General features: G+C 44.5%; 1 protein-coding gene across 1 annotated transcript; it reads left to right on the top strand.

Moving 5' to 3' along the window:
- The first annotated feature begins 326 nt into the window (after window positions 1-326).
- On the top strand, window positions 327-3,641 carry LOC138359532 (sporozoite surface protein 2-like). The gene is made up of 3 exons (XM_069318870.1): window positions 327-419; window positions 1,702-1,862; window positions 2,651-3,641. Exons 1-3 carry the CDS (start codon window positions 327-329, stop codon window positions 3,639-3,641), a joined length of 1,245 nt encoding a protein of 414 aa, XP_069174971.1.
- The last annotated feature ends 9,841 nt before the right edge of the window (window positions 3,642-13,482 follow it).

Consider the following 13,482-nt stretch of genomic DNA (forward strand, 5'->3'; position numbering starts at 1 on the left):
GAATCTCATTTTACCCAAACCTCGAAGCAGTTTTCAAAATATCGTAAATATCGCAAATCTGACTCATGAGCCATATTTTGGAGCCGAAATCTGGCTCTCTGCACACATATTTACAGTTTTAAATTACCACGTTATATTCAGCACCATTATTGAAAGTGAAGGAAAGTGCTATATTCCTTCTATATGTACGGAGTTATAAGGGTTTGTGAGTTGATTTTGGTAATTCTAGTACTACTTTTGCGGTTAAACTTAGCATGAAATAAAAGGCTAGATGATCATATTTTGCAAGACCTATTAAGCTCAGCGAGATAAATGGTCTACGAAACATGTGTTCCAATAATGAGACAGCTCAGAGGGATTTCCTGGTGGCAGCAGCCATGGAAAAAATGCAGGCGATGAGTCACAATAACGTGGCTCAAGTATGTTGACCAAACCACACACTAGAAGGTGAAGGGACGACGACGTTTCGGACCGTCCTGGACCATTTTCAAGTCGATTGTCGACTTGAGAATGGTCCAGGACGGACCGAAGCGTCGTCGTCCCTTCACCTTCTAGTGTGTAGTCTGGTCAACATGGAAATAATGGAGCGACGTAAACAAAGGCAACATTATTGATCATGGGCGCATCCAGGCCCTCGGTCATCGTCGTCACCCATCAACCAACAACATTACTGATCTACACCCAAGAGTTTACTGATGGGGGAAACACGAAACAAAATGTTAAACAATTACAAGCCATCGGCAGTGTACGTACACTAAGAACCATCAAGACTTTTCTTTTGGTCGTGATCTTTTGACCCTGGCCTACCACTTAAGGGTGAACGGTTGAGCGACGGTCTCGCTTACCTGGTTATCTTGAGGTTATCTTGAGATGATTTCGGGGCTTTAGTGTCCCCGCTGTCCCATGGTTGACGGGATTCTGGGAGTTCTTCTACTCCCCAAGCCCGGCCTGGGCCAGACTTGACTTGTGAGAGTTTGGTCCACCAGGCTGTTGCTTGGAGCGGCCCGCAGGCCCATATACCCACCACAGCCCGGTTTGTCCGGCTGTGGACCAACAGCCGGCTGTTGCTTCATGCAGGTCGGCGTTCAATCCCCGACCGTCTAAGTGATTGGGCACCATTCCTTCTTTCCCCCCCCCCCCCCGTCTCATCCCAAATCCCGATCCCTTCCCAGGCTATATAGTCGTAATGGTTTGGCGCTTTCTCCTGATAGTTTCTTTCTTTGCCCCCCCCCCCCCCCCCCCCCAACGACAAAAAGTGAAACAAAGCATAACACACACACACACACACCTATAGAACCTGGGGGCTGAGTAGACACCGCTCAGGCTTCGTAATCCTAGGATCTGGGGATCGATCCCCGGCGATGACGGAAACAAATGGGCAGAGTTTCTTTCACCCAGATGCCCCCCTGTTCACCTAGCAGTAAATAGGTACCTGGGAGGTACCAAGCTGTTATACGGACCTGGGTGAGTGGGAGAAAAAAAAATGATTGACAGTTGAGAGGCGGGTCGAAAGAGCCAGAGCTTAACCCCCGCAAGCACATCTTGGTGAATACAACAAGGTGAATACACACACACACACTCTCTCTCTCTCTCTCTCTCTCTCTCTCTCTCTCTCTCTCTCTCTCTCTCTCTCTCTCTCTCTCTCTCCCTCTCTGTGCTGTCCCCTTTCGTAAAATGCATTGACAACAAAATCCAATACAGTCTGCTATAAGAGCCGTGATATACAATGGAGCGGGTATTGCCGGCGGGGGCAAGACGACAGGAAGACACGGGCCTCTACCTACTTTACGGCCGAATAAGCGACAAGCTGAGAACCGCATCCGACATTTACAACCAATATGGCTCAAGCCGGTTACGGAGGGGTAAGGGGGGAGCCGTTGTCGGAGAGAGCCAGGCGCTACGACACCGCCGGATACCTGCCACACTGCTATATTGTAGCAGAGCTGCTCGTAGTTCACTGCTATACTGCTCTACTCCCTGGAAACACAAACCGAAACTGTCTCTAGTTTCCGCTTATTACCACTTGTAATAAAGTTGTTACATCTTGGCTTAACGTGTTTATGACGTATTAGAACGTTGTTACAACTTGCTATATTGGTTGTTATAATTGGTTAGGTGTTAAAAAGTGTTCGAACGTTGTACCAACGTCGTAGTTTCGGTGTGTGTTTGGCGGGCTGTTCCCAAGTGCTGGTATTGGGAGTGCCAGGAATGGAGTTCCCCGGGCTAGACTGGCTGATTGGTAGGGTGGTGGCTGTCGACTAGACTAATCGACTAGTTAGTGGTCATAGCTGGGTGGTGATTGGTTTCTTGGAGGGTATAAACATAAGAGTTTCATGTACATAGCAGGATTTAATTCCTAAAAAAAAAATCATCCGGATCGAGAAATATAGAAATCATAGAAATAGTTTAAGACTATATAGTTAACTGACTTGCAGCGAAACATTATATATTATAATTGCTTAACATGTTATGAAGATGATAATAAAGCTTGTTTAATACAATGTTTAATATAACACAAGTTTAATCATGTTTAATATAACACAAGTTTAATAATGTTTAGTATATTATTGGTTAATGTTTTAAATAACACACGGGGGCTTAAAATAACCAAAACAGAACTTCGAATGTCAGGTTATGTATTCTGAAAAAGACTGTATAAGAGAAAAGTTTCCACAAATTCCCCAAAGTTACCACAAAATCCCACAAAAGTTACCACAAAATCCCACAAGTTACGACAAAATCCCACAAAGTTACCACAAAATCCCCCAAAGTTACCACAAAATCCCCCAAAGTTACCACAAAATCCCACAAAGTTACCACAAAATCCCACAAAGTTACCACAAAATCCCACAAAGTTACCACAAAATCCCACAAAGTTACCACAAAATCCCACAAAGTTACCACAAAATCCCACAAAGTTACCACAAAATCCCACAAAGTTACCACAAAATCCCCCAAAGTTACCACAAAATCCCCCAAAGTTTCCACAAAATCCCATAAAGTTACCACAAAATCCCACAAAGTTACGACAAAATCCCACAAAGTTACGACAAAATCCCACAAAGTTACGACAAAATCCCCCAAAGTTACCACAAAATCCCCCAAAGTTACCACAAAATCCCACAAAGTTACCACAAAATCCCACAAAGTTACCCCAAAATCCCACAAAGTTACCACAAAATCCCACAAAGTTACCACAAAATCCCACAAATTTACCACAAAATCCCACAAAGTTACCACAAAATCCCACAAAGTTACCACAAAATCCCACAAAAGTTACCACAAAATCCCACAAATTTACCACAAAATCCCCAAAGTTACCACAAAATCCCCCAAAGCTACGACAAAATCCCACAAAGTTACCACAAAATCGAACAAAGCTACCAAAAAATCCCACAAAACTACCCCAAAATCCCCCAAAGTTACCACAAAATAGTTACCACAAAATAATAAAGTTACCACAAAATCCCACAAAGTTACCACAAAATCCCACAAAGTTACCACAAAATCCCACAAAGTTACGACAAAATCCCCCAAAGTTACCACAAAATCCCACAAAAGTTACCACAAAATCCCACAAAGTTACCACAAAATCCCACAAAGCTACAGTGTACGGAGGAGCAGCGGCGGTAGTACAGTGAGGTGCTTGTTCGATACAGTCTGCACAATCGAGAATCCCGGGATCGGATCCCAGGCGGTGCAGAAGTGGTTCGGCACGTTTCCTTTCACCTAATACAACTGTTCACCTAAACAGAACACAAGAACACACGTTACTTAATTTCCTCCACAAATTCCGCTCCCCTCCCAGTACCCATCCCAGGGTACAGGGATGGGTGGGAGGGGAGCTGGGGCTCTGGGATGGGTGGGAGAGCAGGTGGGATACGGAGATGGGCTGAGGGAGGCTGGACAGTATTGGAGGGAGCATGGAACGCGTGACAGTGAGTGATCTCGGTGAGTACACACACACACACACACACACACACACACACACACACACACACACACACACACACACACACACACACACACACACACACACACGCGCACACACACACACACACACACACACACACACACACACACACACACACACACACACACACACACACACACACACACATGCATGTAAAGTTATGGAAATGGGATCAGGTGACAGGAGACCAAAGGGACAGTACACAATGAAGGGGAACAGCCTACCTGTAACGATTCGAGAAAGAGACCTGGGAGTGGATGTGACACCTAATCTAACTCCTGAGGCACATATAAATAGGATAACGACGGCAGCGTACTCTACACTGGCGAAAATTAGAACTTCATTCAGAAACCTAAATGAGGAAGCTTTTAGGGCGCTTTACACTGCCTACGTGAGACCCGTCTTAGAGTATGCCGCGCCATCATGGAGCCCCCACCTGAAGAAACACATAAAGAAACTGGAGAAGGTTCAGAGGTTCGCGACGAGGCTTGTCCCAGAGTTACGAGGGATGGGATATGAAGAGCGGCTGAAGGAACTGAACCTTACGACACTAGAGAAAAGAAGGGAGAGAGGAGATATGATAGGGACATATAAAATACTCAGGGGAATTGACAAAGTGGAAATAGATGAAATGTTCACACGTAATAATAACAGAACGAGGGGACATGGGTGGAAACTGGAAACTCAGATGAGTCACAGAGTTGTTAGGAAGTTTTCTTTTAGCGTGAGAGTAGTGGGAAAATGGAATGCACTTGGGGAACAGGTTGTGGAAGCAAATACTATTCATACTTTTAAAACTAGGTATGATAGGGAAACGGGACAGGAGTCATTGCTGTAAACAACCGATAGCTAGAAAGGCGGGATCCAAGAGTCAATGCTCGATCCTGCAAGCACATATAGGTGAGTACATATAGGTGAGTACACACACACACACACACACACACACACACACACACACACACACACACACACACACACACACACACACACACACACACACACACACACACAAATTGTGTGTGTGTAATTGATAGGGAATTGATAGGGTAGATAAAGACAGTCTATTTAACACAAGGGGCACACGCACAAGGGGACACAGGTGGAAACTGAGTGCCCAAATGAGCCACCAAGATATTAGAAAGAACTTTTTTAGTGTCAGAGTGGTGGACAAATGGAATGCATTAGGAAGTGATGTAGTGGAGGCTGACTCCATACACAGTTTCAAATGTAGATATGATAGAGCCCAATAGGCTCAGGAATCTGTACACCAGTTCATTGACGGTTGAGAGGCGGGACCAAAGAGCCAGAGCTCAACCCCCGCAAACACAACTAGGTGAGTACACACACACACCTCCTGAGAGTATAGCCGGGGTTCGAGTCCCGGACAGGGAGAATCAACTATTCACAACTCAACTAACCACCCCTATTCACCCACCAGCATCCAGCAGACCTGTCTGTAAATCGACTCCCAGCCTGTACTCCAGACACAACTAGCCCACTAAGCTTTAAAAAGAGCAACAGCCAGAGAAAGCTCTTAAGCCTGCTAACCAGAGACAGAAGCCGTAGACGGCACAGACAGACAGACCAGCAGACAGTCAAGAACATAACGCAGGAGTGAAGGTGGTCCTGCACTCAAGGAAGTCAACAGAGTGAGCCCTTGCGTCTGCATACTTAACACCGTCACGCCTCCAGCCGCCAGAGGGAGAGGGAAGGGGCAAGACAACGAGAGGAAAACGGAAAGGCGAAGAAAAGTGGAAGAGAGACAAAGGCACACACAAGACGGTGGAGAAGAGGATGAACTGGATACAATTGGATAGAGGAGGATAACTCCTCTGGCGGCGGCGCTTAACTTGGGGGTATTTGTTTGTGTGTCAAATGCGACATATAGAATGGGAGGCAGGGAGAGGTATGGGAGGTAGAGGTAGGGAGAGGTATGGGAGGTAGAGGCAGGGAGAGGTATGGGAGGGAGAGGCAGGGAGAGGTATGGGAGGTAGGGGCAGGGGGGAGGTATGGGAGGTAGAGGCAGGGAGAGGTATGGGAGGTAGAAGCAGGGAGAGGTATGGGAGGTAGGGGCAGGGAGAGGTATGGGAGGTAGAGGCAGGGAGAGGTATGAGAGGTAGAGGTAGGGAGAGGTATGGGAGGTAGAGGCAGGGAGAGGTATGAGAGGTAGAGGTAGGGAGAGGTATGGGAGGTAGGGGCAGGGAGAGGTATGGGAGGGAGAAGCAGGGAGAGGTATGGGAGGTAGGGGCAGGGGGGAGGTATGGGAGGGAGAGGCAGGGAGAGGTATGGGAGGTAGGGGCAGGGGGGAGGTATGGGAGGGAGAAGCAGGGAGAGGTATGGGAGGTTGAGGTAAGGAGAAAGGAGGTAGGGGAGGAAGGAAGGAAGGAGGTGAGGAATAAATAAAGGAAGCGTGTTGATATGATTACATGTTGGGGTTGAATACGAAGACGTTATCTAACATCAGCTTTACCTGGGTATCTGGATATCAGTCCAGATATCACAGCAGTCTGGATATCAGAGTAGAAGGCTCTCTTGCTCACTCTCTAACATATATTGTATATAGGAACAATATTGGAAAGCAGCAACACCCTCCACACTGGCACCCTCTACACTGGCATCCTCCACCCTGACACCCTCCACCCTGGCACCCTCCACCCTGCCACCCTCCACCCTGCCACCCTCCACCCTGGCCCCCTCCACCCTGACACCCTCCACTCTGGCACCCCCCCCCACCCTGACACCCTCCACCCTGGCACCCTCCACCCTGGCACCCTCCACCCTGACACCCTCCACTCTGGCACCCCCCCACCCTGACACCCTCCAACCTGACACCCTCCACCCTGACACCCTCCACCCTGGCACCCTCCACCCTGCCACCCTCCACCCTGGCACCCTCCACCCTGCCACCCTCCACCCTGGCACCCTCCACCCTGACACCCTCCACTCTGGCACCCCCCCCCCACCCTGACACCCTCCAACCTGACACCCTCCACCCTGACACCCTCCACCCTGGCACCCTCCACCCTGCCACCCTCCACCCTGGCACCCTCGACCCTGCCACCCTCCACCCTGGCACCCTCCACCCTGACACCCCCCACCCTGACACCCTCCACCCTGACACCCTCCACCCTGGCACCCTCCACCCTGGCACCCTCCACCCTGGCACCCTCCACCCTGGCACCCTCCACCCTGGCACCCTCCACCCTGGCACCCTCCACCCTGACACCCTCCACCCTGGCACCCTCCACCCTGGCACCCTCCACCCTGGCACCCTCCACCCTGACATCCTCCACCCTGGCACCCCCCACCCCTCCAACCTGGCCTGGGAGTGGAGTTCTACATATCAATATTTGCTGTTTAAAAGGAATTTTGTCAGAACTAAATCATCCACAAAAATGTAGACAAATTGTAAATGTTATTCAGTGAATGGTTAATAAAATATAACATGAGCAGGTGTACAAATGTGGCGGGGAAAACAGGTGACCAGCAGCTGTTTATTGTCCTGGTGCTAAGCCGGGCTTTGGGGAGTAGAAGAACTCGCAGAACCCACTACAGGTACAGCCCAGGTACATCCCAGAATCAATACCTACAATGGCACACACATGCATGGAATAACATCAGCGGTACATGCAGACCTGGCGAACCTCAGGACAGCCTACGGAAACCTAGATAATGCGGCACCCACAGTAATATACACCTACATGAGACCAGTTCTAGAGTGTGCAGTCAGGGCCCTGGAGCTCCCATGCCAAGAAGCACACATGAAAACTTGAAAAAGTATAGTTTGTAGCGATGGATGTGGTACGTAAAATTCGTGAAGGAATTGGACAATACGAAAAGACAAAGGAGACAGGATGGAGACATACAAAATATCTAGAGAATTGACCGGGTGGAAAAAAATGGAAATATTTGCAAAGAATAACAACAGGACGAAGGTAAATGGTAAGAAAAGGCACAAATGAATCAAAGAGATGTAAGAAAACACCGCTTAACCATAAAAGGTAGATGAAGAACGGAATAACTTAGATGAGTAGATAATAGAAGCCAACTGCATTCACAATTTCCAAAGTATATTTGATACCAGAAATTATAGTTGGATGTCACTACATTAACGAAGAGCTGCTAGAGCAGGAGGCTCAGGAGCCGAAGCTCAACCTTGAAATCATCAACGACTGCAAATAGGCAAGTTCAAACACACACACACACACGCACACACACACACACACACACACACACACACACACACACACACACACACACACACACACACACACACACACTGGACAACAATGACAAAAGGATAACTTCACTTCATTCCAGACTCACAATCGGAGATCTGGGGTTCGAATCCCGGGCAGGACAGAAATGATTGGGCACATTTCTTTTCACTTAATGCCTCTATTCACCTAGCAGTAAATAGGTACCCGAGGGGGGGGGGTGGGTTGAGGACGGTCGTGGGGTTGCGTATTCTGAGAAAGAATAGTACTTCGACTTTTGGAGAGACCTCGATACAAGCCTAAAGTACATATATATATATATATATATATATATATATATATATATATATATATATATATATATATATATATATATATATATATATATATATATAAACACAGGCTTCCTACCCCCAACAAAACGAAAGAAAACGAATTAAGGAAGAAGTGAGAAAAGATTTAAGATAAAATAAGGAATGGGGAAGAAGATAAAGGAAAAGGGGGAGGAAGACACAGAAGGCGGGTAAGGGAAAGAGGCACAAAGATGGACGCGAGAAGGATATGGACAAGTAAGAGGCAGAAGGTGGAAGAGAGGAGGTTACAAGCCGAAGGGATGAGAGGACTGAAGCATCATTACAGCCCTCCGCTCCCCCTGTGGAGCACCCACTTCATCAGGTACGTATAAAGGGCCTCGCCCTCCTCCAAACGACCGGGCCGAGTGATTGACGGAGCCCGGGGACACGATAACGCTCTTAACCCGTGATACGCTTATACAGAAAGGCGGGACCGAAGAGCCAGAGCTCAACCCCCGCTAGCACAACTAGGTGAGTACACACACTAACGAGAGAGAGAGAGAGAGAGAGAGAGAGAGAGAGAGAGAGAGAGAGAGAGAGAGAGAGAGAGAGAGAGAGAGAGAGAGAGAGAGACAGAGACAGACACAGACAGACAGACAGATTTATATTATTATCTAAACCTACTATGTAAGTGATTTTGAAACACATCCAAGAGTTTAGTGATAACTCCATCACAAATATTAAAAAAATTACATATTATATATATATATATATATATATATATATATATATATATATATATAAATATATATATATATATATATATATATATATATATATATATATATATATATATATATATATATATATATATATAGGTATAGGTAAGGTAAGCAGCCCACCAAATGGAAAACCATATTTATAATTGACAATTAACTGAGTTTACAAATTGGAAGGAACCAGTGCTCCTCATGTGGGTCATTGCTTATTGTCACGTTGCCACGACAGGTAGGTTGATCGCATGGATTTGTTACAGGAATTGGACATCTTGCCCATTCCAAACAGAGTGACATGGACAAGTCTTAATATCAAGATCAACTGTCAACGATGGACAGGTTGAATACCTGTCAGCGCTTGAGGATACGTAAATGCATTTACGTGCTGTAAATGCCCCGAAGGTACGAAGCTAGACAAGTCATTCAATTTACAGGTCAACAGGTTATTTAGTGTGGAACATTCGGGGTTCACCAGTGAGGAGGGGGGGGGGGTCAATGATCCCTTGCTATTAACAATACAGAAACGTCACTTTTCAGCCGTAAACAAAATAATTAAACTAAGAATTCCAACGGCAATACACCTATCGGAGAATTTTGTCACATACTCACTATTTTTAGGGCCCCATTCATGTGTATTTGACCTAGTTATTTATATTCTCTCCCCATTCACCAGGTTAAACACCAACAGTAAACGTTGGCATTTCGTTATATCTTTTTTTTTTGTTTTTAAATTCAAATTTTGAAAACAAAATTTAAATTCAAATTTTGAATATTTGTTTTTTTTTTGTTCCACCCATTTGCAGCAGCATTCACAGTGGCTCGTGTGAGAGTTCCACAAACATTGAGCAGCTGACAGCACATACATAATTGATCATCTAAAACACAATATTAAGATTTATTTGTTTACTGTCAAGGGGTGAGGGAGAGGGGAGGGGAAGGCATAGAAAACGGACGCCCGTTCGTTTCAGGTGTGTACATCATATGGTACACCGTTACAACCGGTTTTCTCCCTCACTACCTCGAGTTTTATCCGGAATTGGTCAATTCGTTACAAATTCCGACTGTATTATTACAAATTTAAGCATTGAAATATTCACGTTTAGTTTGCATTGCCCTCGGTTGGTTTGGTGGGTTGTTTGGGATTGTACGCTTCTTGTTAGGTAAAAACAGTTAAATTTTTTTTAACGTAGCAAATCGAGGGACTGGACCGTTCGACCGTTAGTTCGTGTCACGACATGTTAAGAGACGTGTTTTAAACATGTTTCAAGTGTGTGACGCTGGAGTGTGTTTGTGAGTGTTGTTTAATCTATTGTGGCTATAGGAGGGTGGGATAAGTGCATCAGGTGTGTATTGAGAGTCAGAAGTGTGTGTTTAAAGTGTGCTAAGAGTGCCTGCATATGTTACAACAGCACACCAGGTATTTACCTAGTTGTACTTACCTAGTTGTGCTTGCGGGGGTTGAGCTCTGACGCTTTGGACCCGCCTCTCAACAGTCAATCAACTGATGTACAGGTTCCTGAGCCTATTGGGCTCTGTCATATCTACACTTGAAACTGTGTATGGGGTCAGCCTCCACCACATCACTTCCTAGTGCATTCCATTTGTCTACTACTCTGACACTAAAAAAAATTCTTTCTAACGTCTCAATGGCTCATTTGGGCACTCAGTTTCCACCTGTGTCCCCCAGTGCGTGTGCCCCTTGTGGTAAATAGCCTGTCTTTATCTACCCTATCAATTCCTCTGAGAATATTGTATGTGGTGAGTGTGTGTATGTGTGTGTGTACAAGCCAGAGTCAGGTGTGTAATATTTCTCATCAGATGTGTGCACGTATGTGTGACATATATAAGCCAACGCAACACGATAGAGAACCATTAAAGTCTTCCCCCCCCCCCCCCCCTCAAAAAAACAAAATCACACGCAATATTCCGTAGAGTTTCTCGAGGTGTCCTGTGATTATGTAAGGCGTGGTGCCTGGCCTTGGTGTGTGTGTGTGTGTGTGTGTGTGTGTGTCAGTGTCTGTCTCTGTGTTTTTTGTCTCATTAAAACGAAAAAGAAAAAGATATTACGATAAAACGAAATAATCAAGTTGAATGCACACACAGACGAGGCTCCGGCCCTGAGTATAGAGACTCCGGGTGAAACATCATGACTCCACACGCACTCCGCCGCCTCGTTCCACACTCCAAACAACTCAATTCACTCCACACTGACATTTCCTCTCAAAATCTGCATGCATTCTCAGGTATAATGAGAGGTTTTAGTTCCTATTGTTAACCTCGAATCATTCCATCGGCCCAGAAAGCTGAATAAGCATTTACTGAATGTAAGATCATCTTCAGGGGTGATGCAATGGATTCGAACCCACGCTCCGGCTCACTCCAGCAGCCCCGGCCTCATAAACAATGGCCTAATGCTCGTTAATTCAGCTGCCAAACCGATTGAAAAAACAACAACAACCAGGACTCAGGCTAAGCTCGTTCAGTCGGCGGCCGACCTCCAGAGACGCATTCGTTGTTTTTAACGGACTTAACGGCTTGAACATTCAAATCTGATTTTTTTTCAGATTGATGAAGATTAAACCACCCAAGAGGTGCACGGGCATGAATAACCCGTAATAATATTTTTTTTCTTCCAAAGTTAGCATTATATAATATAATTTGTTGTATAGTGAGGCCTAACTTAGGTGATTAGGTTTCGTTGGGAATTATTGGTGCTTGCTGTAGGCGGGTGAAAAGCATATAGAGAAATGAAAGAGGGAAGGACTGGGACGAACATTATCATACAAACTTCACACTCATGTGAAAATTTATCGTAAATTTTCCGAATCACAATCTTGGCAAGCTGATTGTTGATATGATTGTATCTGGTATTTCTATCTCTGTATCTATGCCTGTCTATATGGCTGTCCTCTCTCTCTCTCTCTCTCTCTCTCTCTCTCTCTCTCTCTCTCTCTCTCTCTCTCTCTCTCTCTCTCTCCCTGGAAAATATAACTACAGATAGACGCACTAGGGCGCCATACACGCTCGCAGGGCGATATATTCCCCGGGTCTGCGGGCGTGTCAGGCCGCCGCGCGAACATGGTATATCACCATTATATCGCCGAGCGCATATATCTTACCCGTGAGGTATAATGTCTTCAATATGTCTTCTGGACAGAAGTTAGATTCTGGGCAGTTTGCAGAGTGCGTTGGTCAAACTGGGGAGGGGGGGTAAGGAAGTGAAGGGGTGAGATATATAAATACATATATATGATATATATGATATACTTTGCATAGTGGCTTGGGACTCATTCAAGCGTGTTCGTATATTATATATATGTGTATATATATATATATATATATATATATATATATATATATATATATATATATATATATATATATATATATATATATATATATGTGTGTGTGTGTGTGTGTGTGTGTGTGTGTGTGTGTGTATCACGAAAATAAACACGTGATTAAGAATGTGACAATGTCAGACCACGGAGGAAAATGAAACAGGAATTTCCTTAAGTACTTTCGTATATTAAATACATCTTCATTATTCCTTCTGAAGATGTATTTAATATACGAAAGTACTTAAGGAAATTCCTGTTTCATTTTCCTCCGTGGTCTGACATTGTCATATATATATATATATATATATATATATATATATATATGTCGTACCTAATAGCCAGAACGCACTTCTCTGCCTACTATGCAAGGCCCGATTTGCCTAATAAGCCAAGTTTTCATGAATTAATTGTTTTTCGACTACCTAACCTACCTAACCTAACCTAACCTAACTTTTTCGGTTACCTAACCTAACCTAACCTATAAAGATAGGTTAGGTTAGGTTAGGTAGGGTTGGTTAGGTTCGGTCATATATCTACGTTAATTTTAACTCCAATAAAAAAAAAATGACCTCATACATAATGAAATGGGTAGCTTTATCATTTCATAATGAAAAAATTAGAGAAAATATATTAATTCATGAAAACTTGGCTTATTAGGCAAATCGGGCCTTGCATAGTAGGCTGAGAAGTGCGTTCTGGCTACTAGGTACGACATATTATATATATATATATATATATATATATATATATATATATATATATATATATATATATATATATATATATATATGCGAACAAGGCTGTTGATATGATATGATTTTATATATATAGTTATATATATATATATATATATATATATATATATATATATATATATATATA

This window comes from Procambarus clarkii, chromosome 91 (assembly GCF_040958095.1).
Source record: "Procambarus clarkii isolate CNS0578487 chromosome 91, FALCON_Pclarkii_2.0, whole genome shotgun sequence".
Lineage (NCBI taxonomy): Eukaryota > Metazoa > Arthropoda > Malacostraca > Decapoda > Cambaridae > Procambarus > Procambarus clarkii.